The following is a 24,493-nucleotide window of genomic DNA, read 5'->3' on the forward strand; positions in this document are numbered from 1 at the left end:
TTTTTTTTTTTTTTTGGTTTGGAATGCATGTAACCACCTGAAAATTAAAAGTGAAGTATGTCACATATCTTTAGTATTTGAAGGACGAGAACCTTCAATTATTCAGATTGGGCCTACCTGATCCAATATTTAAACCAAACACACTTTAATTTTTAAGAAAAAGGCTTTTTATCAAAAAGAAGGAAGTTAGGGGCGCCTGGGTGGCACAGCGGTTAGGCGTCTGCCTTCCGCTCAGGGCGTGATCCCGGCATTATGGGATCGAGCCCCACATCAGGCTCCTCCGCTATGAGCCTGCTTCTTCCTCTCCCACTCCCCCTGCTTGTGTTCCCTCTCTCGCTGGCTGTCTCTGTCCTGTCAAATAAATAAAACCTTAAAAAAAAAAAAAAAAAAAAAAGGATGTTAACTTGCGTAGAGTCCAGGGTCAGTCGCCCGTCCATGTGCTAGTCAGGCATTCACTCAGACAACACTACCGAGCCCTGGTCAGCAGCCAGGTGCTCTGGATTCTGGGCATTCACATGTAGGATCCACTCACAGGCCTTACTGCCCTAAATACTCTCATGGTTCTAGGAAGCACTGCTGGGATTTCCCAGGTTCAGAGGTTAAGTCACTGACTCAAGCTCAGGCAGAATGTAGACGGAAACACAGAAGTACTTCCACCTCACCTCAGCTGTCCCCAAGAGCTGCAAGGGGAACTCCATCATTTATTCAATAATACTTTGAGCCTAGGAAGTGTTCATTAAATATCAATAGGCTAAGTCCTAAATTCACCTCCAGCCTAAGCCCAGAAAAAATCATCTTATTTTATGGTTTCATCACATATCTATCCACTTAATGTGAGACCAGAAAGCATTTCCCTATGACTGCATACAGAGGGACTGCCTCCCTTTTTGCTTTGACCATCTGATCTTTTCACCAGCTAAATAAGAAATATGGCCCTCCAGGAAGGGTTCTAGCCTCACCTCTCTAAATGTCACTGGATATATCCTAGATTAGTTTCAAGAATCACCTATCAGAGAATTTCCAGTGTTGTGTAATAATAGAATGTGACAATGGGCATCATTTTAGCAAAGAAGAATATTTTGTAGGCAGCTTTATAGAACCATTGGAAAATAACATCTTGAAGAGGACCTAGTAAAATATATCATCTGAAATACAAGTTTGATTGGTCAATTAATATGACCAAGACCTCCCCTTTTTCTTGACATTACCCGCAAGTTATACTTGCCTTTCCAGTTTCTCTCCAACAATAATCAGATTTGTGAAATGAGCACTAACTGAATCCAACAGAGGAAATTTCATGAAGACTTAAGTATGATAAAAAGGGTTTCACATTCCCTTAAAATTAAGGACAGCTCAGAAAATAACAACAGCCGGCCATTTTGCAAAATGGCAACGTCAAGGAAATATATCTAGTCTCATAAAGCTATCTGTGCCTTCCTAAAGAAAAGATTTGTGGTCTTCATTACACAGAACCAAATACATGAACAAAAGTAAGAGTCAGTAGTTCATACCAAAAAATTGAAAGTATGCATTATTATTGTTTCAGGCTGATTGCTTCATTAGTCATTTCACAATACTTATTAAGCACCAACTTACTAGGCACTAAGGAAGGGGGTACAGTGATAAACAAGACAGACACAGTACCTCCATACTCTTAGAGTCTAGGAAGCAGGTAATTTAAAAAATGTTTAATGAAAAATATAGGATTATAAACAGTGACAACTGAGATGAAGGAAAGCTACATTTTTGTTTCGGGAAAAATAACAGTAACCGTGATATTTGAAAACTGCCTCTGTGAAAAGTGATATATTACTGTTAATTCTACTGTGGCTTCTGTTGCTTCCCAGGGCTTGCAACTAAAAGGCTTTACTGCTTTAAGGTTTTTTACATCATCCTATTGTAACCGCAGAGCAATGTAGAAATTGAGGTATACAAAACCACGTACAGATAAAGTGCTATAACTTAGAAGGCAGTCATTTCTCGGAGATTTTAGAAGCAGTAGGCAAAATATAAAAGCAAAGGAGAAATAGTGCTTATGAACATCATTTAAGTGACTACCACAATAATTGGCTAGTAAGGGTGTGATTACGAATGTTACCAACAGGACTGAAAAGAGGAGACAAATACAGGTTACACTGAGGAAAAATAATTTTTGTGTAACTGACTAGACATGGAAGAGAGACCTTTGACTACTGAAGTCCAGGACTCCAAAGAGAACTGATGAGCTATTTACATTAAGCAGGATGGTCAGAAAGGAGTTCGATTTTGACCCAACTGAGTTTGAGGTACTGGTGGCACATCTAGCTGAAGTTTATCAGAGAAGGCAGGACCAGAAGTACAGATCCGTCATCCCTTTAAAGTGACTGCTGATGCTGGAAGGATAGGCAAGGAAGAGAGTGCAGTCAGAGAAAATTACTGAAGGCAGAATGTTAGGGGAACCTTAAACTTGTAGTGAAATGATGATAGAAAAAGAGCAATTGGGAAAGTAAATGAAAGAGGATTACTGAGAATAATAGAACTGAGGGAATGGGATGAGAAAGTAATCAGTTAAATGCTAGGGAGAGATGGAAGGATCCAAGGAATGAGAACATGTATTAGACAGTGAAGGAAGAGGAAATTAATGGTTACTCATCACTAATCATGTTGCAAAGACCAGAGCCACGTCTCAGAAGTGATGATTTGTGCCACATGCCTGTCAACTCTGGGTAAGGCTCTATCCTCTTTTAAGAGAAAATTCTAGGGGTGCCTGGGTCGTGCAGTCAGTTAAGCGTCTGACTCTTGGTTTTGCCTCAGGTCGTGATCTCAGGGTCTTGAGATAAAGCCCTGCTTCTGGCTCCACACTCAGCGTGGAGGCTGCTTGGGAATCGCTCTCCTTCTGCCTCTGCCCCTCCCACTCATGCTCTTTCTTCTTCTTTAAAATAAATAAATAAATCTTAAAAAAAAAAAAAAGAGACAAGATTCTAGACAACCCCCTTTGCCTTGTCTATGACAGGCAGATTTCTCTAGCAAATGTAAGTGCTTAAAAAAAAAAAAAAAAAAGCCAAGAGTAGGGTGGCTCAGGTAACGAAGCAACTGACTCATGATTTTGGCTCAGGGCATGATCTCAGGGTCATGTGATTAAGCCCTGCGTTGGTCCCCATGCTGAGCATGGAACCAGCTTAAGATTCTCCTTCAGCCCCTCTTCTGTTCCCTCTCCAACACAAAACAAAACAAAACAAAAAGGAAAGAGTACATATCTACATTTATGATTAATATGAGATTATATGGGGAAGGCATCACCAGGCCCCTCATTAATACTGCATTCTAACAGACAAAAAAGCTAAAGCACCTGAAGATATTCAGATTATTCATGAGGTCAGTAAAATACTAAATGGATGGCAGTCTCCTAAATTGCTATTTGAGTGCCTTATCTACTCATTGTATTGGAAGGTATAATCAGTAGGCTTAGGATAGAGCTCCAAATAATGTTTTAGAACTTAACGGAGAGAAGATGTTTCATGACAGGGGATTTTAATCATGTCTCAGTGCATGGGCTAATATTTTGTAAAAACATAGTAAATTAGTAATTATATCAGATTAATATCACAATTTATATCACAGTATTTGCTAAATCTTAGAAAAGTTGAATTAAAGATTCACTTAAGGAAGTACGGATGGACATACCTGTGGTACCCATCTGGAGGACACAAAGCTGGTCACTTCTATTACAGACAAGCCAGTTTGGGAAAGTTGGTTGATAAATTCAATTTTTATATCTGTAGGAACTATAACCTATGAAAGTATTAAAAATTATTTTATAAGTAATTTGTATAGGGTCTACTGAAGCATAAATAGAAAATTACCTCCTAACAAAAGCAAATTGTATTTACGATGCATAAATTCAATAGCAATGGAGAACAAACATAATCATGTAATCTATGAAATCCAGGTAAGTTTTTAGAATCTTAATATTTTGATTTAACATTTGAAATCAACTGTGTAAAACTAATGTCAAACTACCTTTTCATTCTGCAATCCATCCCTAGGTCCAACTTCCACTATTTTAACACACTCAGGGAGTCCAGGTAACTGGGGTGTTTCCTGAAATGGAAAATACAAGGCAAGAAAAGTAAGTTAACTGTTAGAACATCAAACTTGCTTATTTGAAAAGGCAAACCATTACTCTTTGTTAAATAAAGTTCTCACCCCAGAAAGCTAAAATGGTAAGAAATCGAAATAATGTTCCAATCCAAATATCAAGTTTATATTTTGTTGGCAACATGAAGTCATTTTTTTCTTCTAGCTCAGTGATATTCAGTCTAATTATAATTAAAATTGAAAAGATTAATTTTTAAAGTGTAACTGTGGGAAAGTAATACACTCAGGATCTGAAGAGCAAACCTGTTGAGTAACTGCATAAGAGATGATAAATTTACCATTTTTAGAATTTAAAAATTCTATCTTTTGGGGCACCTGGGTGGCTCAGTTAAGTGTCCGACTCTTGGTTTCAGCTCAGGTCATGATCTGTGTCCTGTGATCAAGCCCCATGTCCGGCTCCATGCTTGGCACAGAATCTGCTTTGGAATCTCTCTCCCTCTGCCCCTCCCCCTTGTGCTCACTTGTGGTCTTTCTCGCTCTTGCACTCTCTCTAAAATCAGTAAATAAATCTTAAAAAATAAAAATATAATTGTACCTTTGTATTAACAGACTTTTACTGAGCACATCAAGATGCCACACTCCATACCCTAAACTTGAGGAATGTGGCTTTGGTTTTCTGACCTGTGCCCAGAATGCTAAGGCAGGAGAAAACGGTATGCTGTTCATGTTCTGTGTCACACAGCACAACCAGCACCTAAACACAGCTTCCTAAAGGACAGAGCCCCTCCATTGGGACCTAAGCCCTCAGTATTCCACTGGGAACACCTAGCTGTAAGCCCAGTGTAATACGCTGTTCTACGTTTTGCCCAAATCTGGAATGGCAGAGGGTCTGGACTCTGGAACCTCTAGCCTTAAACCAAGTACTATGGACATATACTTAGAAAGACATTAATTTAAAGCACAAAAAAAATAGGAACAGCCTTTCTAAATATCATATTGCAGTTAAAATTAGAATGATCTCCTGGTATCTCTGAGCCATGTTAAGTGTGGGCAACTTTCACCAATTTCTTCAAGGAATCCCTGATACAATCAATCAAAATCAGCAGGACCTGTACTTCAGAGTGGTTTTCATCTTGCCTTTCAACAGAAATCATGAATACGGGCTAATCATTGTATATCGTCTCACTCTCTCCTTGTAGCAATCATCAACATACACTGGTGAAGTGGCCTCTTTGGATGCAGGACCCAGTCTGTTTCTATGACACAGAAAAATGCTCCCTGCCGCTCTCAGGGTCCATAGCCAATACGTTGTATTGTTGGCGTTCTGCGTTAACTCACTCAAGAAAAGAACCCAGATGATCCCTGCTACAAATGCTCTACATTTCCATGAAACTGGGCAATGCAACAAGCAAAAATTAACCATAAAGGAAAAGAACTCTGATTTCTACACCTTCTGAGCAGGCTGGAATTCATGTAGCTGGAAAGGTGTACGGTTGAGAGGGGAAGCATGGGGTTATGGGGTTCCTCAGCTTTAAACTCAGTTTGGGTTGGCAATCAAGACACTGTGTCTCATTTACAGTGGCCATAATTTCAACCAGACACTGAATGACAGATGGCAGATGAAGGTGGAGCAAATGAGAGAAGTTCACTCTTCTTCACTGTCACCTCTAGCCCTAGGACTACAGAAACGAAAAACAAAACTGGCCAGTCTTAAGCTATGTTTTTTCATTATCGCGGACTGTTTCCTGAAACTGGGCTTGCACCAGCAACTAGCCTGGAGTGCACACGGCTGAAGAGCACGTGTTTACTAATCAGCACTGTTTTAACAACCACAAGAACATAGTGTTTTTTAAGGTTTAACAATATGCTGAATGCAATTAAAGAACTTAAACCCTCTTTTGCAACATTGTTGTAGCTAGCAGAAGTAACACTCTAAAAAAAAACAGAAGTCTGAACCCCTCCCCAATACAGCCATTTCAGTCAATGTGTTAGGCAGAAGGTAGATATGAGCTCTGGAGGGAACTCAACAAGGCAGAGTCCCAAGTCCTTGAAGGGGAATGATAGAGACATGAACTGGAGGCTACACATTAAAAACCCGGAAGCACCACATCCTGACCTTGTGGTTTCAGAGACCTTGAGGCTGACAGACCAAAGAGGTGTGGACCATGCCCTCTCCTCTTCCACCTCCGCGCCAGAGTAACTTCTACACTCATTATATTCCATTTGCATTGGGGGTACAGCCCTGCAGGATGGAGAAAGGCTGGCACAATGGTTCATAGTACGAATCTTGTAGGATCCAAAATTCCCCCTCCCAACCTGTAGGAGTTCCCCAAATGACTGGAAGTAGCCTCCATTAGAGAGCACCCCAATGCACTTCACAGCTCCTCCCAGAGAGACCCGGTAATATCCAATCCATGAACAACTTAGGGGCTGCTTCCATCTCGTGGAACATGCCCACTCTCCCACCTTGAAAGTGTGCCTCCGCTTTAATCAACTGCTTTGTGCTTTCCTTCTGGTGGTCTTTATTCCAGCACGGATCCCCTCGTAAATCTTCCCATGGGGAATGCAAGGACCAAGACCTTCATCACACAATGCAGACTCTCACCCATAACAAAAGCAGTATATGTGCTCAGTTGATATTATTTAAGATTTCTTTGTGAATATAATGCAATTCCTTTGTCTTTCTAGGCATGAGTATGTATTCCCTCTACCAGTGTATCTGAGAAATCAGAAGTTAAAATGTGTTCAGTAAGCTCAAAGAGTTAGCAAGTTTCCCTTATTAATAGCAAATAAAACCAATCAGTTAACACGTACTTGAATATGCATGATGTTGAGAGCCCTCTCTTGATGATCTCCTGTCCTTTTCTAGGCATCACTATGTCTGTATTGATTTCTCTAAGGAGCTGCAGCTATCCATCAACAGTGCCTACTGAAAAAATTCACCTAAACGCTATACAAGTACATAGAAGTCAGCGATTGAAAACCGATCTCATTACTTTCCACACCTCATGTCTCTCCTCAGATATTTCTCCACCACATGGCTATGCTTTACCTTCTCTCATACCATTTATATGTAAGCGGTCCATTTCTTACTGGTTTGAATTTGGCATACACCCAGCACTGAGCACAACTCCTAACACTTGGACTGTGCTCAATAATTACCTGTCGATTGTATTAGTGAATCTCTCCTGTCACTGGCTTCATTAAAATTGTCATTTTTTCCCCTCATTCTCTTGCTATAGCTTCCCTAAGCAGTCTTGCTAATCTTGTTTTTCCAGCATTAACATCTTTCAGCATCCAGCAGTCACCTTCAGAGACGTCGAAGGTGAAATGATTCATGACAAATCTCTCACCTTCTACCACACTCTCCTTCACGCATCCTGATTTTAGCCATGCCAAAATCATGTCTTCCATGCTTTCATGTCTGTACACATGAAGTTTCTATTGGTTGGAAATACCTTCTGTCTGTGGGAAAGACTTTCCACCAAACCCATTTCTCTTCCCCATGGACAAAGGACTGGCCTGCGTTTCTCCCGTTAAAGAGTTATTTCTGAACAAATTCCGAACAACGGAATGTAAAGGTAAATGATATGTACTACTTTCAGGCTTGGCCCATGAAAATATCCCATGCACATCCCCCATGTGCTTTCCCCCTTCAGTCGGCTTGATGCAGATGAGTATGGCAAACTTGAAGCTGACAAAAACAAAAACAAAAACAAACAAAAAATGAAGGAGCCTACATCTCTGAATCACTGCTTGAATAAGAATTCTGTGTAAGAAGCAATTTTATGCTTTATACAGACAAAAATAAATGTCAACTCTTACACCATTTAGATTAGAAGTGTATCTTTATAATTACTAATTGTGAAGAATGGGGAAGGGTCTGAAATTTTAGCCTACCTGTAAGCTAACTAGTGAACCTGCCAAGGATGCTGGTGGAGGGCACGAGACTCCTCGGTGAGAGAAACAAAGCTTATTACAGCAAGAGCAGTAGCTAGAGGATCAGGATTTGTGCTGGGTCCCCAAGGCCCAACTCCCACAGGGAGAAGCAAAGAAGACAAGGTGATACTTGAACAAGCAATGGGTTGCATTACAGGAAAGGAATCCCAAGGACAGTGAACCCGAACCTTTGGTAATGGGTGGTAAGCGTATCTTTTCATGGCTATAGAGGTAAACATCACATTTATTACACTTGACTAGGAGCATACCTACCTTTTGCTTTGGAGGAAGACGGTATTTCTATCTTCTAAGATTTTAAGCACACCTAGCCTTTGCTCCAGAAGGTGACACTCTATCATTTAAAGCTGTTCCCAATATAAAAATTGTTGAAAAGATAGCTTGGAACCAAGGCACTTGTAACACTGTTTGTAGACAAATGGAAATTCAAGACACGCCTGGAGAATTATTTCCCAATACTATCCACTCTTCATTTTTACACCACCTTGATTTATTTCAAATTTTTGCAATTAGTAGGCTACTGTGTTGGCTCCTCCAATTATGAACAAAGGCTAGGGCCAAATCTGTTCAATTAAGCTCTGAGACATTTAATTAAGACTACTCTCAACAGAACTACAAGTAGTAGGATAAAGCCAACCAGCAGTGTTGACTTCAGCCCTCCTCTGAAGCATCTTGGACCCACTCAGCTGAATAAATCCTATGCAGTAGAGGCCTCTGCACCAGAAACTAAGAGTTGTTTACTTTGCACCCATCTTTTGATGGTGGACATGTTGCCATGCTCACTGCTGGGGCGGATCCAGATAGCAATGATGGCACTCCAGTGACAGAGGCTCGATCAGCAGCTTGATTCCAGGGGGCCTGGGCAAAATACAGGCCTCAGGTGATTCAATTCAGCACAATTCACAGTACCCAAGCATATGTCCTTGACTTGTCAGTCTGTCGATGTCCAAATGGCAGACAGGTAAGATAGGGCACTGACCACAAACCCAAAGTCAGCAAAAAAATGGCCATAGCCTCAAGTTCTCCAGAGTGGGTGGAGTGATCACGTGCATTTTCAGTTCTGTGCAGCTACAGCAGAGGTTTTACAACTGTGGCAGCCCTGAGGACATCATCAGCTTTCAGCTTAGCCATAACATCATCCAACCAGGCCAAGGCATCAAGAAAAGCACTGTGAATAGAAGGGCACCACTGTACTAGTATCTGCTTTGCGCGGTGGGGTGAGTAGCCAAGGGCAACTGTTCTTTTTGTGTAAAGCTGAGACTGCGCTGGAGACAGATGGACCACTTTCTCGAATACGCCATTTCGATTTGATTAGTGAGGCCTGTTGAGATTGTCCTATCTTGTTAGTCATGGGATCCAAGCTGATCTCCCAAAATGTAAACAGGCCAGGGAGTCAGAAGGCCTCCATCACTCAGGTGTCTAGTTTCAACAAGAGCTCAACAGCAAGATAATACCTGATTTTTGAAAGAGAATTGGTAGCTGTCAGGGCAGTGAGGGATCAAAAACCCTAACCAGCACCTCCAGGTGGATGCTGCCTGACTTTGTCAGAAGTCCCAATTTGCAAAATCAACAGTCATGGAGACACGCAGCTCTTCCTAATTGAGATGATCCCCTCTGGCACTTATGGGACTGAGAATTAGCATCACATCACACATCCATTTTTACCAAATGTTCAGATGTGGAATCAACAACAGTACACTGTATTGGTCTCAACAGCCTCAACCAAAGGGTTACTTTGGTTCTCTTTTCCCACTGTGAACACTGCCCAAAGCCCATCAGTTGAAACAGGACTCCCCACCCTCATGGGACTGACCAGGATGGTGACTTTGATGCCTTTATATGACAGCCATACGTGTTTGAATGCTCCCTTTCCCCAAAGTTCCCCAGCATACTCAGATAGATGATCTCTACGCACTAATAATCATCTTTTTCCTTAAAGCAGACAAAGGAGGAAGGTTGGGAATGATCTGGGGGCAGAGGGAGAGATGAGTTCCAAATCAGTAAGGCACATTTACTTTCAATTTTGGGTAGCACAGATGCCCCTCACCAGCTCAATCAAATGAACTCACAATGTTCGGAAACCACACAAAGCCCTACACTGCACGTCAAATTCATCATTACTAACACCATTGATTTTAATGTGCGGAACCCCTGGACTCATCATCCATAACTATGTTGGTTTCCAGCAGGATAATGGGGTTTGTTCCCTCTGTCTGATGTGGGCTTGACTTACACATGAGCCATCATCAAGATAACATCTCTTACGTCCTCATACAGTCACAATATATTAGCTAAGGGAGTTCTGCAAAGTGGCAAGGCCGACTATACAATTTATCTATAATTCTTTGGCTCCTTTCTCATTCTCCAATATGTTGCCTTTCAGCACTATAAACACAATCTGGGTGAGTAGGGTTCCCCATCCTAGTCAATGACTGACTCATCTATGGCTCCTCATAGGAGTTTGTCTATCCTAGCCAAGTCTCCCCAAGAGGGCCAAAGTTTCTGTATAGCAGCCAGGACTCACAGACTTGGAGACCTTGTGCAGGATACGCTAAGCCGTAAGAAGGTCCAGTTACTGCTATTCCTCTATCACAAGCATCATTTACCCCACCCCCTCAACTCCCAAATGAACCAAAGTTCTTATGATTCACCTGGTTTCTTTTCATAACGTCGGCCCAATGTATTCCTTCTATACTCCTAGTAACTGTTGATGGAAAGAGGGAAGAGAACCTTCAGCCCACATAGTGTTCATCTTAGTGCTAGTTGTTACAATGGATGGACCTGAGGCTGACCACCAGATGGCCAAGGAAGTTCTGCTATCCCTAAGAAAGTTAACATAACCAAGGTACCACTCAGCCCTCGAACCTGCTTCTAGACAGTCACCATCTTCCTAATTTCTCACCATTAACATGCAATAAAACAGAAAACCATATTTTGCTCAATTGACTATAAAACCTGGTCAATATGTTTGTTACTAATTTCCACTGACTTCCCTCAAATTCCTTCAATCCATTGGAAAAGTCCTCATTCAGGAAGTCATGTCTGCCTCTGTATCTCATCCTCATTAACAAACTATCACAACCTGTGAAGGACTAAGATTTTACCCTACATGCTAGCTCATAAGCAACCCTGCCGCAGTTTATGGGTGCTGGCAGAAGATCTGCAACTCTAAGGCTTTATTATTCACAATAGCAGTAATCAGAGCATCAGAGCATCAATGTTTCCTTGCACTGGTTCCCCGAGCATGACAGGAGCTGTGCTTGGGGAACCTCAGTATATCATAATGGGCAGTTAGCATGTCTGCCCTTTGCTCTATTTCCCAAGGTTGTTTACTAGACAGACACCTTGAAAAAATATTTCCAAAGAAAGTTAATCAGTGCCTTGCCAGTAAGTCATATAGAAATGCAAGCGATCCATAAAGATTGCTGCTCAACATTCTTATTACCTCAACTAATACTCAGTTATTGTTCTCAACAAAAACTTATTCATTATCTAAGGTTCAGTTTGTCCCCAAGACTCTTCTTACCTCCCCAAATAGAATTCAGTAATTTTATTTCTATGATCCTATAGAGACTGTCTTAAAATATGTCTGTAATTACCACTTTGCCTATTTCCCATTTTTTATTATAAACCTTCAGAGTCACCAGGGCTGCCTGGGTGGCTCAGTCAGTTAAGCATCCGACTCTTGATCTCAAAGTCATAAGTTCAAGTCCCACATTGGGCTCTACACTGAGTGTAGAGCCTACTTAAAACAAAAACAAAAACAGGGGCGCCTGGGTGGCTCAGTCGTTAAGCGTCTGCCTTCGGCTCAGGGCGTGATCCCAGAGTCCTGGGATCGAGCCCCACATCAGGCTCTTCCGCTGGGAGCCTGCTTCTTCCTCTCCCACTCCCCCTGCCTGTGTTCCCTCTCTCGCTGGCTGTCTCTCTCTCTGTTAAATATATAAATAAATTCTTAAAAAAAAAAAAAGCTTTTCAGAGTCATCAGAATGGACACATATAAACACTTGAATGCTGTTTGTTAAATGAATGAATGGAGAATAAATGAGCTTACATCTAAAATTTATAAAAGTAAGGTTGACCCTTCATTTATCCAACACATATCGGCAACATTATAGTTATTGCATATATGGAAATGAACCAACCAAACAAAAACCCCTGCCCGTAACAAGCTTATACTTTAGTGGCACAGGGGTCTGCATGTGTGGGGGCACAGCAATTTTTTTTTTTTTTTACAGTGAATATGAGAGTTAATGAATGACTTATATGTTCCAAGGAACTGAGTTTAAAAAAAAGTCTCCAGAAGTTAGCAACACAGTCTTTAAACAAGTCTGTAGTCTGAATTTATTTTTATAGCATTAAAAGCTCTAGGTTACTGAGCTCAGTGTATCCTGTTGAACGTGGAGTAGTGGACGACAGTAGTGAAAAACAAAAGCTGTATTATCCAGAACAAGGCTTTCAAAAAGCCGTGTTATATGGCTGACTGTACGCCCACATTTAGCATCAAATTTCTAATGGTTCACTTTCATAGAACAACAAAAGTAATACTATCTTGCATTTACATGTTGCTGTATTATTCCAAAGCACTTTTTTATCTACATTTCATCTGTGAAGCTACCCTGTGAGGTAGGCAGAGCTGAAAGAGAGATTAAGTGACTTTCTAAGGTTACTCAACTAAGTTCCCTGGCTCCTTTTCTAGTTTTCTTTAGGATAAGATTAAATATACCACAAACTATTGAGCTTAAGGTTGAGAAATAATGAACCATTCTTTCATGCAGGACATAAATGGGCTGCTTTACTCACATTTTGAATCTTACATAAAATTAAATTGGAAGGCCTATCTTGATGGAGATTTCTCTGAAATCTTAATGGGGCGTGTGTGTGTGTGTTTATTTTTTTATATTTATACATAAAATATATATATGGGTGGCATCTATATATACAATCAACCCTCCTGATGGTGACAGAGGATTCCTTACTATTCACTTTACAAATACTGCTTTTTTCTCCCCTCTAAGAAAACACCACCATCCACAGTAGAAATTTCCTGACAGATTTTTATATGTTCCACTCACTTCATTTCCTGAGGAGTAATTTTATGTGTAAATAAAGTCTTTATAATATCGACATATCCTGTTTCATAGCCAGTATTCTTCCCATGGAGCACTGCAGCACCAGCCAAATCAAATGCTCTCACTACACAGATGAGAAGTCTGAATCAGGAAGTTATAGGAGTTTCTTTTGAAATTAAATTGAACTCTTTAAGGAAGCATTAGATGTTCACCTTTCCAAAAGAATCCAGTTTTTTCATCTCACCTGAAATATGGACATGGTGCATTTTGTGGTAACATTAAACCCCCCACATCCTATTTGTAGTTTCTTTTAACCTAACATAGTCAGAAACACGTTAAGCATTATCATTGATTGAATAGATAGCCAAAGAAACCTTCGTCCTTTGGAGCAATCTAAAGACATTTTTCTCTCCAGTGCCTTTCTGGGATGAAGGGCTGAATCAACAAAGCTGATATTTGAAACCCTTCTTCAGAATATCCATGTCCCAAAGTTGACTCAAAAGCAATCTTTGGCAATTTAAGAAGACTTTACTTGTAATAAGGTAAAAATAAGTTCATAATGTACTATTAAGTCACCTCAAACTTTATGAACAATATATCTTAATTTACAAAATCAAAAGGTAAAAGAAGATATCCACTTACCATTTAATAATTTTGACAGCCAAAAGGAAAAATGGAACATGTGCAGTACTTTGTTCCCAACTGCAGTCAGTCAATGTTTAACAGAGATTAAAAACAAGCTCTAAAAATGTGAACACTCTTCTGTATGTATGCATATTAATATTTGTTCTAGGCACTAAATGGAAAATTAATGTTGGGTGTCAATGTAGATATAGAATGTAATTAAATAGGAATTCCTTCTGGGAATATATAAATTTTATGAAAACTTAAATAAGAGTAATTACAAAAAAGCAGAAGAGTATTAGATAACATTATCTGCCATATGCAACCAATTGAAATATAGTAAGATAAGATCTAAATTTATTAAAATTTTTAAAATGAGGTAGGGTGCCTGGGTGGCTCAATGAGTTAAGCATCTGCTTTCTGTTCAACCAGGAGCCTGCTTTTCCCTCTCCCTCTGCCCTCACATCCCACCACTTGTGCTCTCTCTCTCAAATAAATATTAATTTTTTTAAAAAATGAGATTCTTAACATCTGCATCACTTAAATTCATTTCCCAGTTAAGTAAATTCCATTTTTAAAGTTTCTTGACCCTATGACCCAGCAACTGCACTACTTGGTACTTACCGAAAGGATACAAATGTAGTGACCCAAAGGGGCACCTGTACCCCAATGTATACAGCACCAATGTTCACAATAGCCAAACTATGGAAAGAGCCCAAATGTCTATCCATCTGTGGCTAAAGAAAATGTGGCATATCTATACAAAGGAATATTAGCCAAAAAAGATGGTATCTTAACATTTACAATGACTCAGAGGGAACTAGAGGGTATTATGCCAAGCGAAATAGGTACCCCAATGTATACAGCACCAATGTTCACAATAGCCAAACTATGGAAAGAGCCCAAATGTCTATCCATCTGTGGCTAAAGAAAATGTGGCATATCTATACAAAGGAATATTAGCCAAAAAAGATGCTATCTTAACATTTACAATGACTCAGAGGGAACTAGAGGGTATTATGCCAAGCGAAATAGGTCAGTCAGAGCAAGACAATTATTATGTGATTTCACTCATATGTGGAATTTAACAAAACAGATGAACATAGGGGAAGGGAAGGAAAAATGAAATAAGACGAAATCAGAGAGGGAGACAAGCCATAACAGACTCTTAACTATAGGAAACAAACTGAGGGTTGTTGAAGGGGAGGTGGGTGGGGGGATGCGGCAAATGGGTGATGGGCATTAAGGAGGGCATGTGATATAACGAGCACTGGGTGTTACATGCAACTGATGAAGAATTAAACTCCACCTCTGAAACGAATAATATACTATATGTTAATTGAATTTAAAATAAAAATTAAAAATAGTGTCTTGAGTGCAGGACCTGGGTGGCTCTGTCAGTTAAGTGGCCTACTCTTGGTTTTGGCTCAGGTCATAATCTCAGGGTCCTGGGACTGAGCCCCAAGTCAGGCTCTGCACTCAGCAGGGAGTCTGCTTATGGATTCACTCTCCTTCTCCCTCTGCCCCTCCCCCTGCTCATAACTTCTCTCTCTCAAATCTTTTAAAAATAAATAGTCATGAGCAATAAATGTATACATGTATATTTAATAGTCATTCACTGTTTTAATATAAAAGCATAATTGTATTATAAATTAAATATTGTATGAGGGCTGAAAATACAAAATATTAACACAGAGAACCATTTATGAAACATGGATGGTAATCAATAGAAATAAAAATGAAATGAAACATAAGGAAAAAAAATTGAAATCAAGAAGATTGTTTTTTAATGCAAGAATTCTAAATTTATCTTAATGTTTTTACTGGACAGATTATAGAATCCAAAAAAGAAAAATGTCTATGCATGGATATAGCATGAGATCTTGCTTCTTTAAATGGTGGCTATTATTGACATTATCTAATTTCAAGAAATAAAATGAATTTATTCTCGCATTGATGGCAATTTAGCAATAAAATAAGCTTTATGAAAACTTAGCCAACATCATCTATAGCTTTTTCATTACTATCAGTAATATGGTATTAAAGTTTAAGATAGTAATAAAAGTGTTAATTAGAAAGCCAAGAGAAAAAGTTTGACTTGAAATATTTTAAGTATGGAAAGTTACCTTTTCCTTGGTGTCTTTGCTAATATACACTTTTTCTAAACTACTAAGATTGCTTTTGGCTCCTGAAAATACAAAAGTAGCCAGACTGATTGAAAATGTATACACACACATGCGTGTGGGTGTACACACACACACACACACACACACACTTAGAAAAACTCCAACTCCCAGAAAAAAATGTGATATATAACACCTCGCTGCGTCATGGAAATCTTTTTTAGGACGATAAATTTCTGAAAACAGTAACTTATAATACAACATGCAACTAACTATGTTAAGCTAGCTGTACAAACAGCATGTCCTTATAGCCACAATGTTTAAGAAAACTATTCGAATACATAATTTTGTCAGAGTTTTCAAGTTCATACACCCAAGCTGGCATGGCAGTGCTTTGGCTGGGGAAACGTGGCTAATTATTTGGGTAAGAAGCCACAATTCAACGTCCAAAATAGTTATTTAAATTTGGGTTGCCATTATCATTGACAAAAAGCAATTACATTGCCTCACATGACTGTGTTTTGCCATGTTGGTTGCATAACAATGGCAAACTATGAAATTACATCAGAGATGTGCTATGAGTCGTCAGCTTTATAATACTCTTTATTAAGCACAGTTAGACTAGAGAATCCATTCAAACTTTAAATTCTTCAGATTTTAATGAAGCCCCTTTATCAAAACACTATTTGGTAATAAATATTTTCTGATTGGCAAAAATCAAAATGCCTGAGAATGTGCATGGTTCTTGACATATACTGACAGTTCTTTGAAAATAATACACTAGCTAATAATTAGGATGTCTCTTATCTCATGATATGGCAACAGTTTTTAGTATTTGTGAGTGATGAATTGTTGAATGGTAAAGGTGGCAGAACAAGAGACTGATAGAGATAATACCACATGCTAGTGAAATTAGGTAGAATCTATGTCTTTGAAAATTTTGCCTTCTGTCATTAATGCATGTTTTGGTGTGTTGCTGAGCTATCCCTTTCAGGACTGAGACATTCCCAGAAGCTGGAGTTTTGGCAGCTAATGACATTTCACTTCGCCTTTTTTCAGGGACTGCCCTCAGCTAAAGAAAGCCACCTTACCCACACCTGGATCTCTTCTCTGGGATCATCCATGAGTGATTAAGGCAAGAACTGCCCAGTCCCTTTGCTGTAAGGCAGTGTACATAACTCCTAAGGACCGTACCAGCCCCAGAGACATCGGTGGGATGGAGACCTTTGGTGTGACACTGCAGTTCCACTTCTCCTTCTGCCTAGTCCTACTTGCTCCACTTCCTCACAGGTACTAAGTCAAAGGCACCAACTTTCTGCACACAAACCCTCCTCCCAGAACCTATTTTCCCTATCTTGGTCATTTTCCAGTGTCTGAATATATAAACTGGAATAGACATATTTGGTAGTTCTAATAGCTTCCACACTTTCGTTACTCGACCTGTAATGTAAGAAGTATCATAGCAGGGATGGACAACTGGAAGTTTCTGAGCTGTCTACTCCACCCATCTCCTACTTAGCCAAAGTAACAAAATAGGAAAGCTCAAAAAAATAGAAAAGAAAAAAAAAAGAAAAAAGAATGTAAAAAGAAGAGAAGCACACTAGGTGAACTGGGAGAAATGGCAGAGGTTACTGCCGTCCCTATATATCTAAAGAACATAGGAAGAATATAGATGTATAGCCTCACCGTAACCCCTTAAGTCCCCAGTACCACCTCTACTAAAACCAGAAAGATACTAAGATTTTGAAGGATGACAATGGACTACCACAAATGTATCAACCCCAAATGTATCTTCCGTGCGTGTTGTAATGTATTTGCAAAAACAAATTAACACTGCCTCGGGTACACATAGGTAGCCATTGCTTGGGCAAACGTGCTCTTCTGCATACCTGATGGAAAGAAGAGCATGAACAATTCCCACTGGTTTGGGACAAAAGAGTAAACATTTGTAGAATTCTCCCAGGGCTATACTAACTCTCCCACCATCTGTCATAACATATTTCAAGGGACCTGAAATACCAGGACATTATGCAGAACATCACAATGATTCACTGTATCAATGATTAAAGTTCTAACAGTATGAAAGGGAACTCAAAGTGTACTAAAAAATTATAGAAGTAATTCATGGGACTTTAGTTGTTTTTCTTTTTTAATTCCGGCATCTAAACAAAATAAAAATGCTGAATATTCAGTATAGAATTCAAAGTGTCAAATAGTCTGGTCAACAAAACAGAAACCCTCTCTCGATACAGCATGTATTGGGCCAAAATGCCAACACACTACCACTTCTCTATTTCAGACGGAGGGCAGAAAACAGTAATAAAACATGGCAGTATGTCACACTGAGTCCAGGTATGGGCTTCTAGGCCTTGTCAATATAGCTATCTACTTCAGTATCTGTTATCTATGTAGATACTCGTTCCAGTCACCTATTACCAATGATTGAACCAGACAAGGCCAAAATCTATTTGTGATGTTCAATATAGTGGAAGTATTCTTACCACTATTCATCTTAACTAAAATAAAACTTAGTTATTTCACCAGCAAAAGAAAAAAAGGGGGGATTATTTAGGAATAGAGGAGAAAAGCAATTTGGGACAAGCAAGCTATGACAAAACCAGAGGCAAGTCTGGAGAACAAAAGGTGAGGAACACTTTTATAAAGGAACGCAGTGAGTTGGGAAGGCTGTTATAAACAAAAAGTCCACTGGTGTAAACTAGGAGTTCAAAGTACAGTGGTTTTTCCCTGGCTGAGCTGTAACAATCTCTCATTGGCTGGACTGTTTCAGGAGGGGCAGAGAAGAAGAAAACCTTTCTTTCTCCTGCTAGGCTGGTGAACTAGTATCAACCTGCAAGGAAAGTCTCATCCTAGTGGATCTGCAATTGACAAGGAGCGGCAGAACATGAGTGCTGCCCCTTCTGGCCTCCCAACTCCGTACTAGTGATGTTTCCTTTCATTAATTTTCACATTATTATGTATCTTATTTACTCCTCTATAAGATGGAGATAAGGGGTTAATATCTAAAATATATAGAGAACATACACACCTCAACACCAAAAATAGTAATAATCCAATTAAAAATAGGCAGATGACCTGAATAGACATTTAAAAAAAAAATGGAAATGGGGAATGCCTGGGTGGCTCAGTCGGTTAAGTGTCTGCCTTCTGCTCAGGTCATGATCTCAGGGTCCTGGGATCGAGCCCCGCATGGGGCTCCCTGCTCAGTGGGGAACCTGCTTCTCCCTCGCCTTCTGCCCCTCCCCCACCCAGCTAGTGAGCATGCACTCTCTCCCGCGTGCTCTCTCTCAAATAAACAAATCTTTAAAAAGAAAAAAGAACATATAAATGGCCAACAGATACATGAAACGATGCTCAATATCACTATCGTCAGAAAAACACAAATGAAAAGCACAGTGAAATATCACCTGTCAGAATGACTAGCATCAAAGAGTCAAGAAATAAGAAGTGATGGCAAGGATGTGGAGAAAAAGGAACCCTCATGCACTGCTGGCAGGAATGTTAACTGGTGCGGCCACTGTGGAGGACAGTATGAAGGTTCCTCAAAAAGTAAGAAATACCAAATGATCCAGTAGTTCCACTACTGGGTATTTACCCAAAGAAAACACTAACTCAAAAAGATACAAGCATCCCTATGTTTACTGCAGCATTACTTACAGTAGCCAAGATATGGAAGCAACGTTAAGTGTCCCTCCATGGACAAATAAAGAAGATGTGGTATACACATCCACACACAAAAATATTACTCAACCATAAAAAGGATGAGATCTTGCCATTTGCAACAACATGGATGGACCTAGAGGGTATTATGCTAAGTGAAATAAGTCAGACAGAGAAAGACAAATATCATATGATTTTACCTCTATGTGGAATCCAAAAACCAAACAAAAAGCAGGGATAGACTTCTAAATACAGAGAACAAACTCATGATTGCAGAGAAGATGGGAGGATGGGCAACATGGCTGAAGGTGAGTGGGAAGTTACAGGCTTCCGGTTATGGAATAAGTGATACGGGGAATATAATCAATGGTATTGTGATAGCGTTGTATGGTGACAGATGCTACACTTGCCGTGAGCACAGCATAATATATAGACTTGTGGAATCATTAGCTTGTACACCTGCATCTAACGTAACATGTGTCAACAATAGTTCATTAAAACATAATAAAATCAAACAAAACACTGGCAAAGCATGAGAAAACACACGAAATAAAATGGAGATCATAATAGCTCTGAAGAGCTGTGGCAAAGCCAACATAGTGCTGTATGTACAATGGCCATTTGACAAATAACAGGCACAGGCAGTCTTTTTTTGTTCATTCACTCATTCACTTCATTCTAACCGGGTAGGCACAACCCTATGCTAGAAATTGGTCAAAGAAAGCCCATTTGGATATGGAGATCAATTTTCATGGAGTTACCCTAGTTAAAACTTTCCTAAAATAAATCATTATACTAGTAGCTTTGTTTCTAATACAACTTACTGAAGCAAATCTTAGAAGTCTTTTAAAAACCATGGTGCAAGGGCCATCCTGTACAGCAGTAAAAAACTCTGGAGACAAAAGACCTGGCTCTACCAGGTACTAGATGCACAAACCCGGCTCTACCACACACTTCGGTGCACAAATTTGAGGAAATAATTTGATTACTATTCTTCATTATCCTCTTTTTAAAGTGGGAATGTGACTCTCCTCTGAGCCAAGTGGTCCTTGGCTTATAAGTGTATTGTGAAGACTGAATATGAATATAAAGCATTTAGCTTGGTGAAGACTTAATACTTGATCGATGTCTATCATGTGCCTTTTTTTAAGGTTAACATGAAGGCATGAATATTTTAAAACAAGAATAGCTTAAAATTATCCCATTATCACTTTAAAATATACTGGCTTAAAATTTACAATGAAAGGAATCATTGTTGATAGCAGAGCAGATTACCTGATGTAGTTCTACCCATAATCAAAATAATACATGGAAATTATTCAAGGTCTTTCAGCAAGAAGCTCAAAACACTTTGGAGACATTATCCTATTCTGGAGCCTGCCAACAATTTTATCCACCTCCAGTGCTGACACCACCAACTCCACCCATCCTGTTCCACTTGGCAATGTCAACTCAGTTTGAACTTTTGAGAGGCGACAGAGGGGCACTCACTTCACTAAGAGGGTAAATAAGAGCTCATATTCAAAACCTGGCTGAATAATGCCATAAGTGAACACAGGAGTCACAGTTATTTACTTGTTGGCAGTGTTCTCCTGGAAAAAAAAAATAAGAATTTAAAAAGCAAATTAAATATATTAATAATTCTTATTGGCTTCACATGCTCAAGGCAAGAGTACCAAACAAGGCCTCTATCCTCTCCACAAGCTAGATTTTAATTTCTTCTTTCATCCCAGGGAGCTTCCTTTCTATCTCAAAGAACAGTTTTTGGGTATGGAAGATCCAATTAAAAAAAGAAGGAGAAAGAGAGAAACAAGAACAATGTAGATCTTTTTGTGGAACACAGAGTCAGAGGAGGACACCACAGATCAGGTTTAAGTCGACCCACACCGTTGAGCATGAGAGACCCCACAATGCCTGAAAGCAACCCAATTACTCATTTTGTCGTCATTCTTGGAATACACTGATTATTCTAATTGCCACGATAGGAAATGGAATACAAAAGCTTCCTGACCTCAAAATCCATCAGAGTTTTCAGCAATCTCATCATTTGGGACATTCAAAATATATGGGGAATAAAATAGACTGAAACCCTCAAAGTGGTGGCTTAATTTTGAAAAAGTTATGCCAAAGCACATGGCCCCTTGAGGCATTTGTCCAGGACAGGGCCCTAAGGGTGGTTATGTCTGAAACTGAGACTTCTTTGTCTCTCTACAATCTGTCCTCCTGAAGGCTTCCACATCTCAGTAAATGGCATATTTTCTTTTAAACTGCTTCTACAAACTGAACATAGGTGTCCCCCACAAATTCATATGTTGAAACCCAACCACCAATGTTATAATATTTGGAGGTAGCGCCTTTGGGAGATGATTAGGTCATAAGGCAGAGACCTCATGAATGGGATTAGTGCTCTTATAAAAGAGACTCTGGAGAGCTCCCACTATACTTCCACCATGTGAGGACACAGAGAAAAGACAGAAAGACAGGTGTAAACTAGGAAGTAAATTCTCACAACACTGAATCAGCCAACACCCTGATTTGACCTCCCCTTACCAAAAACTGAGAAATAAATTGTTTATAAGCCATCCAGCCTATAGTAGTCTATTAGAGTAACCCCAATAGACTAAGGTAACAGCTAAAGCCTACACGTGGACTCATCCTTGACTCCTCTCTTCTTCATGTGCCCTCTATCAGGTCAATCAGCAAACCAGGCTCCATCTTTGAAGTAATCATCTCTCACCTGGCTTACTGGAAGAGCACTGTAAGCGGCCTCTCTGCATCTACTCTTGCCACCCCCTCTCCAAGGCAGCAACCTTGCTTACTAACACTTTAAAAACATAAAACCAATCACATCATTCCTCTGGTTCAACCACCTCCATGACTTTCCATTTCCTTTAGAGAAAAATCCAAAGTTTTTACCATGGCTTCTGAGGCCTCCAAGATGTTGTACCTTATTACTTTTCTGAGCTCCTCTCCCACTCCTCCTTTACTCCTGCTCCAACCACACTGAATTCCCGTGCACCGGCACTTCCCCTGCTGGACTGCTCTTCCCTCATGTACCTCTGTGGCTCACTTCGTCCCTTTCGTCATGTCTCTGTTGTTAAACCAATATTAAAAAAAAAATCAAAACAAAACAACAAAAATCCTCTTCACTGTCTTATCACCCTTAATCTTTATTATTCTTCTAGTATTCATCACCACCTAGCATGTTATGTCTATTTAATTATCTATTGTCTGTCTCTTCCCATTAGACTAGGAACCCCAGGAGCGTATGGACTTAAGTTCACTGCTGTATCCCAGCTCTCTGAACTGAGTCTGGCATATGGAACGTGCTCAGTAAACATTTATGGAATAAATAAATGGATATGATTTATTCAATCAGAATTCATAGAAGTATATAATAAAGGATGTCCACACTCATTACAGCTTAGAAAACTAACAAAAATTCACTACAGTGTTCCCTTATACTCTGAGGAAGACAACTGGAATCATTATTTGCACATGAACTGTCCAAGGGAAGCTTTCAAAAACCCAATAGGAGTTGCATGTGGTAAAGAAGCTTCAGCAGAAGGAAGTTAGGTCAAACATCTGGAGCACTGCTTTTCTACAAAAAAAAAAAAAAATTATATATATATAACATATAAATTTATATATATATAAATAATAATATATATACATATATATGTGTGTGTATGTGTGTGTGTGTGTATATATATATATATATATATATATGAATGAATGTCCTGTGGGCTAAGGGAATATACACATTTCTGTTGTACAGATTCTCCTGGGCAGGGTGGGACAGAGTTGAAATTTTCTACCAGTATTACTGGCTACGATATATCAAAATATATCCAGAATCTTGACCTTGAGGGTCCAAACACCGACCAGCACACAGGTATGCAGAATCTTTGGTGGGGGGGGGGGGTCCCTGTATTAGAGAAGGAAGAGTTGTGATCATTGGTATCAGCATCAATTACCAAGGACTCCATGGCATACTCCAGGGAACAGAACAAAAGACCCCTTCTTCGTTAAGTTTACAGCAAAAAATAAAACTTTATTACTTTTCTGAGCTCGTCCCCCACTCCTCCTTTACTCCTGCTCCAACCACGCTGAATTCCTGTGCACCTGCACTTCTCCCGCTGGACGGCTCTTCCCTCATGTATCTCTGTGGCTAAGTTCTAAGTGTCACAAAGAAAAAAAAAAAAAAAAACAGTGAGGGAAAGGGAAGAAGAATTTGGGGGACAGGAGACATGTTGGCAAGTTTACATAAGAAGGTGTACTTTGAGAAAAGAATAGAAGGAGGTGATGGGACTGGGTGCCAAGTTATACAGAGGTCTTGGGAAAGGGCCTTCTAACAGCCAGTACCATGTTCTCCAAGTTGACTGGGGGAAATGCATCTGGTGTGTTAATTGTTGTCAGAAGAACCAGAAGGTCAGTGTTAAATGGAGAAGAGTGAGCAAGTAGTAAAAGAAAGTAATAAAGTTTTGGTAGAATAGAGAGTGCCTAGGTAAAGACTTATTCCCAGGAAATGGAAAGCCACTAGAGCACTTTGGAACGGTGGAACGACAGGATCTGAGGTGTATCTCACTGGTCTCACTCTGGCTGCCGTATCAAGAAGAGACTGATAAAGGCCAGCGTAGAAACAGGAGACTAGGAGACCAACAGAAAGTCACAGCAATCATCCAGGTGAGGGATAACGGTGGCTTGGTTTAGGACAGTTTAGGAGTAGAAGAGGCAAAAGGAGAACGTGAAGGTACAACTTTTCACCCTAACAGAATGTCTCCTAACTCCCAGGCTAGGCAGGACAGATGAAAAACTTATACCCTGATTTTCCCTGGAAGTCTGACAATGAAAAAGCAGAAAAAGTCAATACTTTTGAGAAAGAAAGAGAAAGAGAAAGAGAAAAAGAAAAAAAGAAAAAGAGAAAGAAAGAAAGAAAAGAAAAAGGAAAAGGAAAATAAATTG

General features: G+C 39.7%; 1 protein-coding gene across 5 annotated transcripts in view; it reads right to left on the bottom strand.

Moving 5' to 3' along the window:
- HMGCLL1 (3-hydroxymethyl-3-methylglutaryl-CoA lyase like 1) overlaps positions 1-24,493 on the bottom strand; it is a 190,513-nt gene that overhangs the window by 137,899 nt on the left and 28,121 nt on the right. For 3 of the 5 annotated variants that reach the window (XM_008691766.2, XM_008691762.2, XM_008691763.2), the window contains exons 2-3: positions 4,000-4,080; positions 3,664-3,771 (exon numbers count right to left, since the gene is read on the bottom strand). The exons of 1 other annotated variant lie outside the window; for it this stretch is intronic. In XM_008691766.2, the coding sequence (XP_008689988.1) occupies positions 3,664-3,771; positions 4,000-4,080 (189 nt within the window). The remainder of the gene's footprint in view (positions 1-3,663; positions 3,772-3,999; positions 4,081-24,493) is intronic. One more of the 5 variants, XM_008691764.2, reaches the window with a different exon arrangement.

The sequence above is a fragment of the Ursus maritimus genome, unplaced genomic scaffold (genome assembly GCF_017311325.1).
Source record: "Ursus maritimus isolate PB19 unplaced genomic scaffold, ASM1731132v1 scaffold_29, whole genome shotgun sequence".
Classification (NCBI taxonomy): Eukaryota; Metazoa; Chordata; class Mammalia; order Carnivora; family Ursidae; genus Ursus; species Ursus maritimus.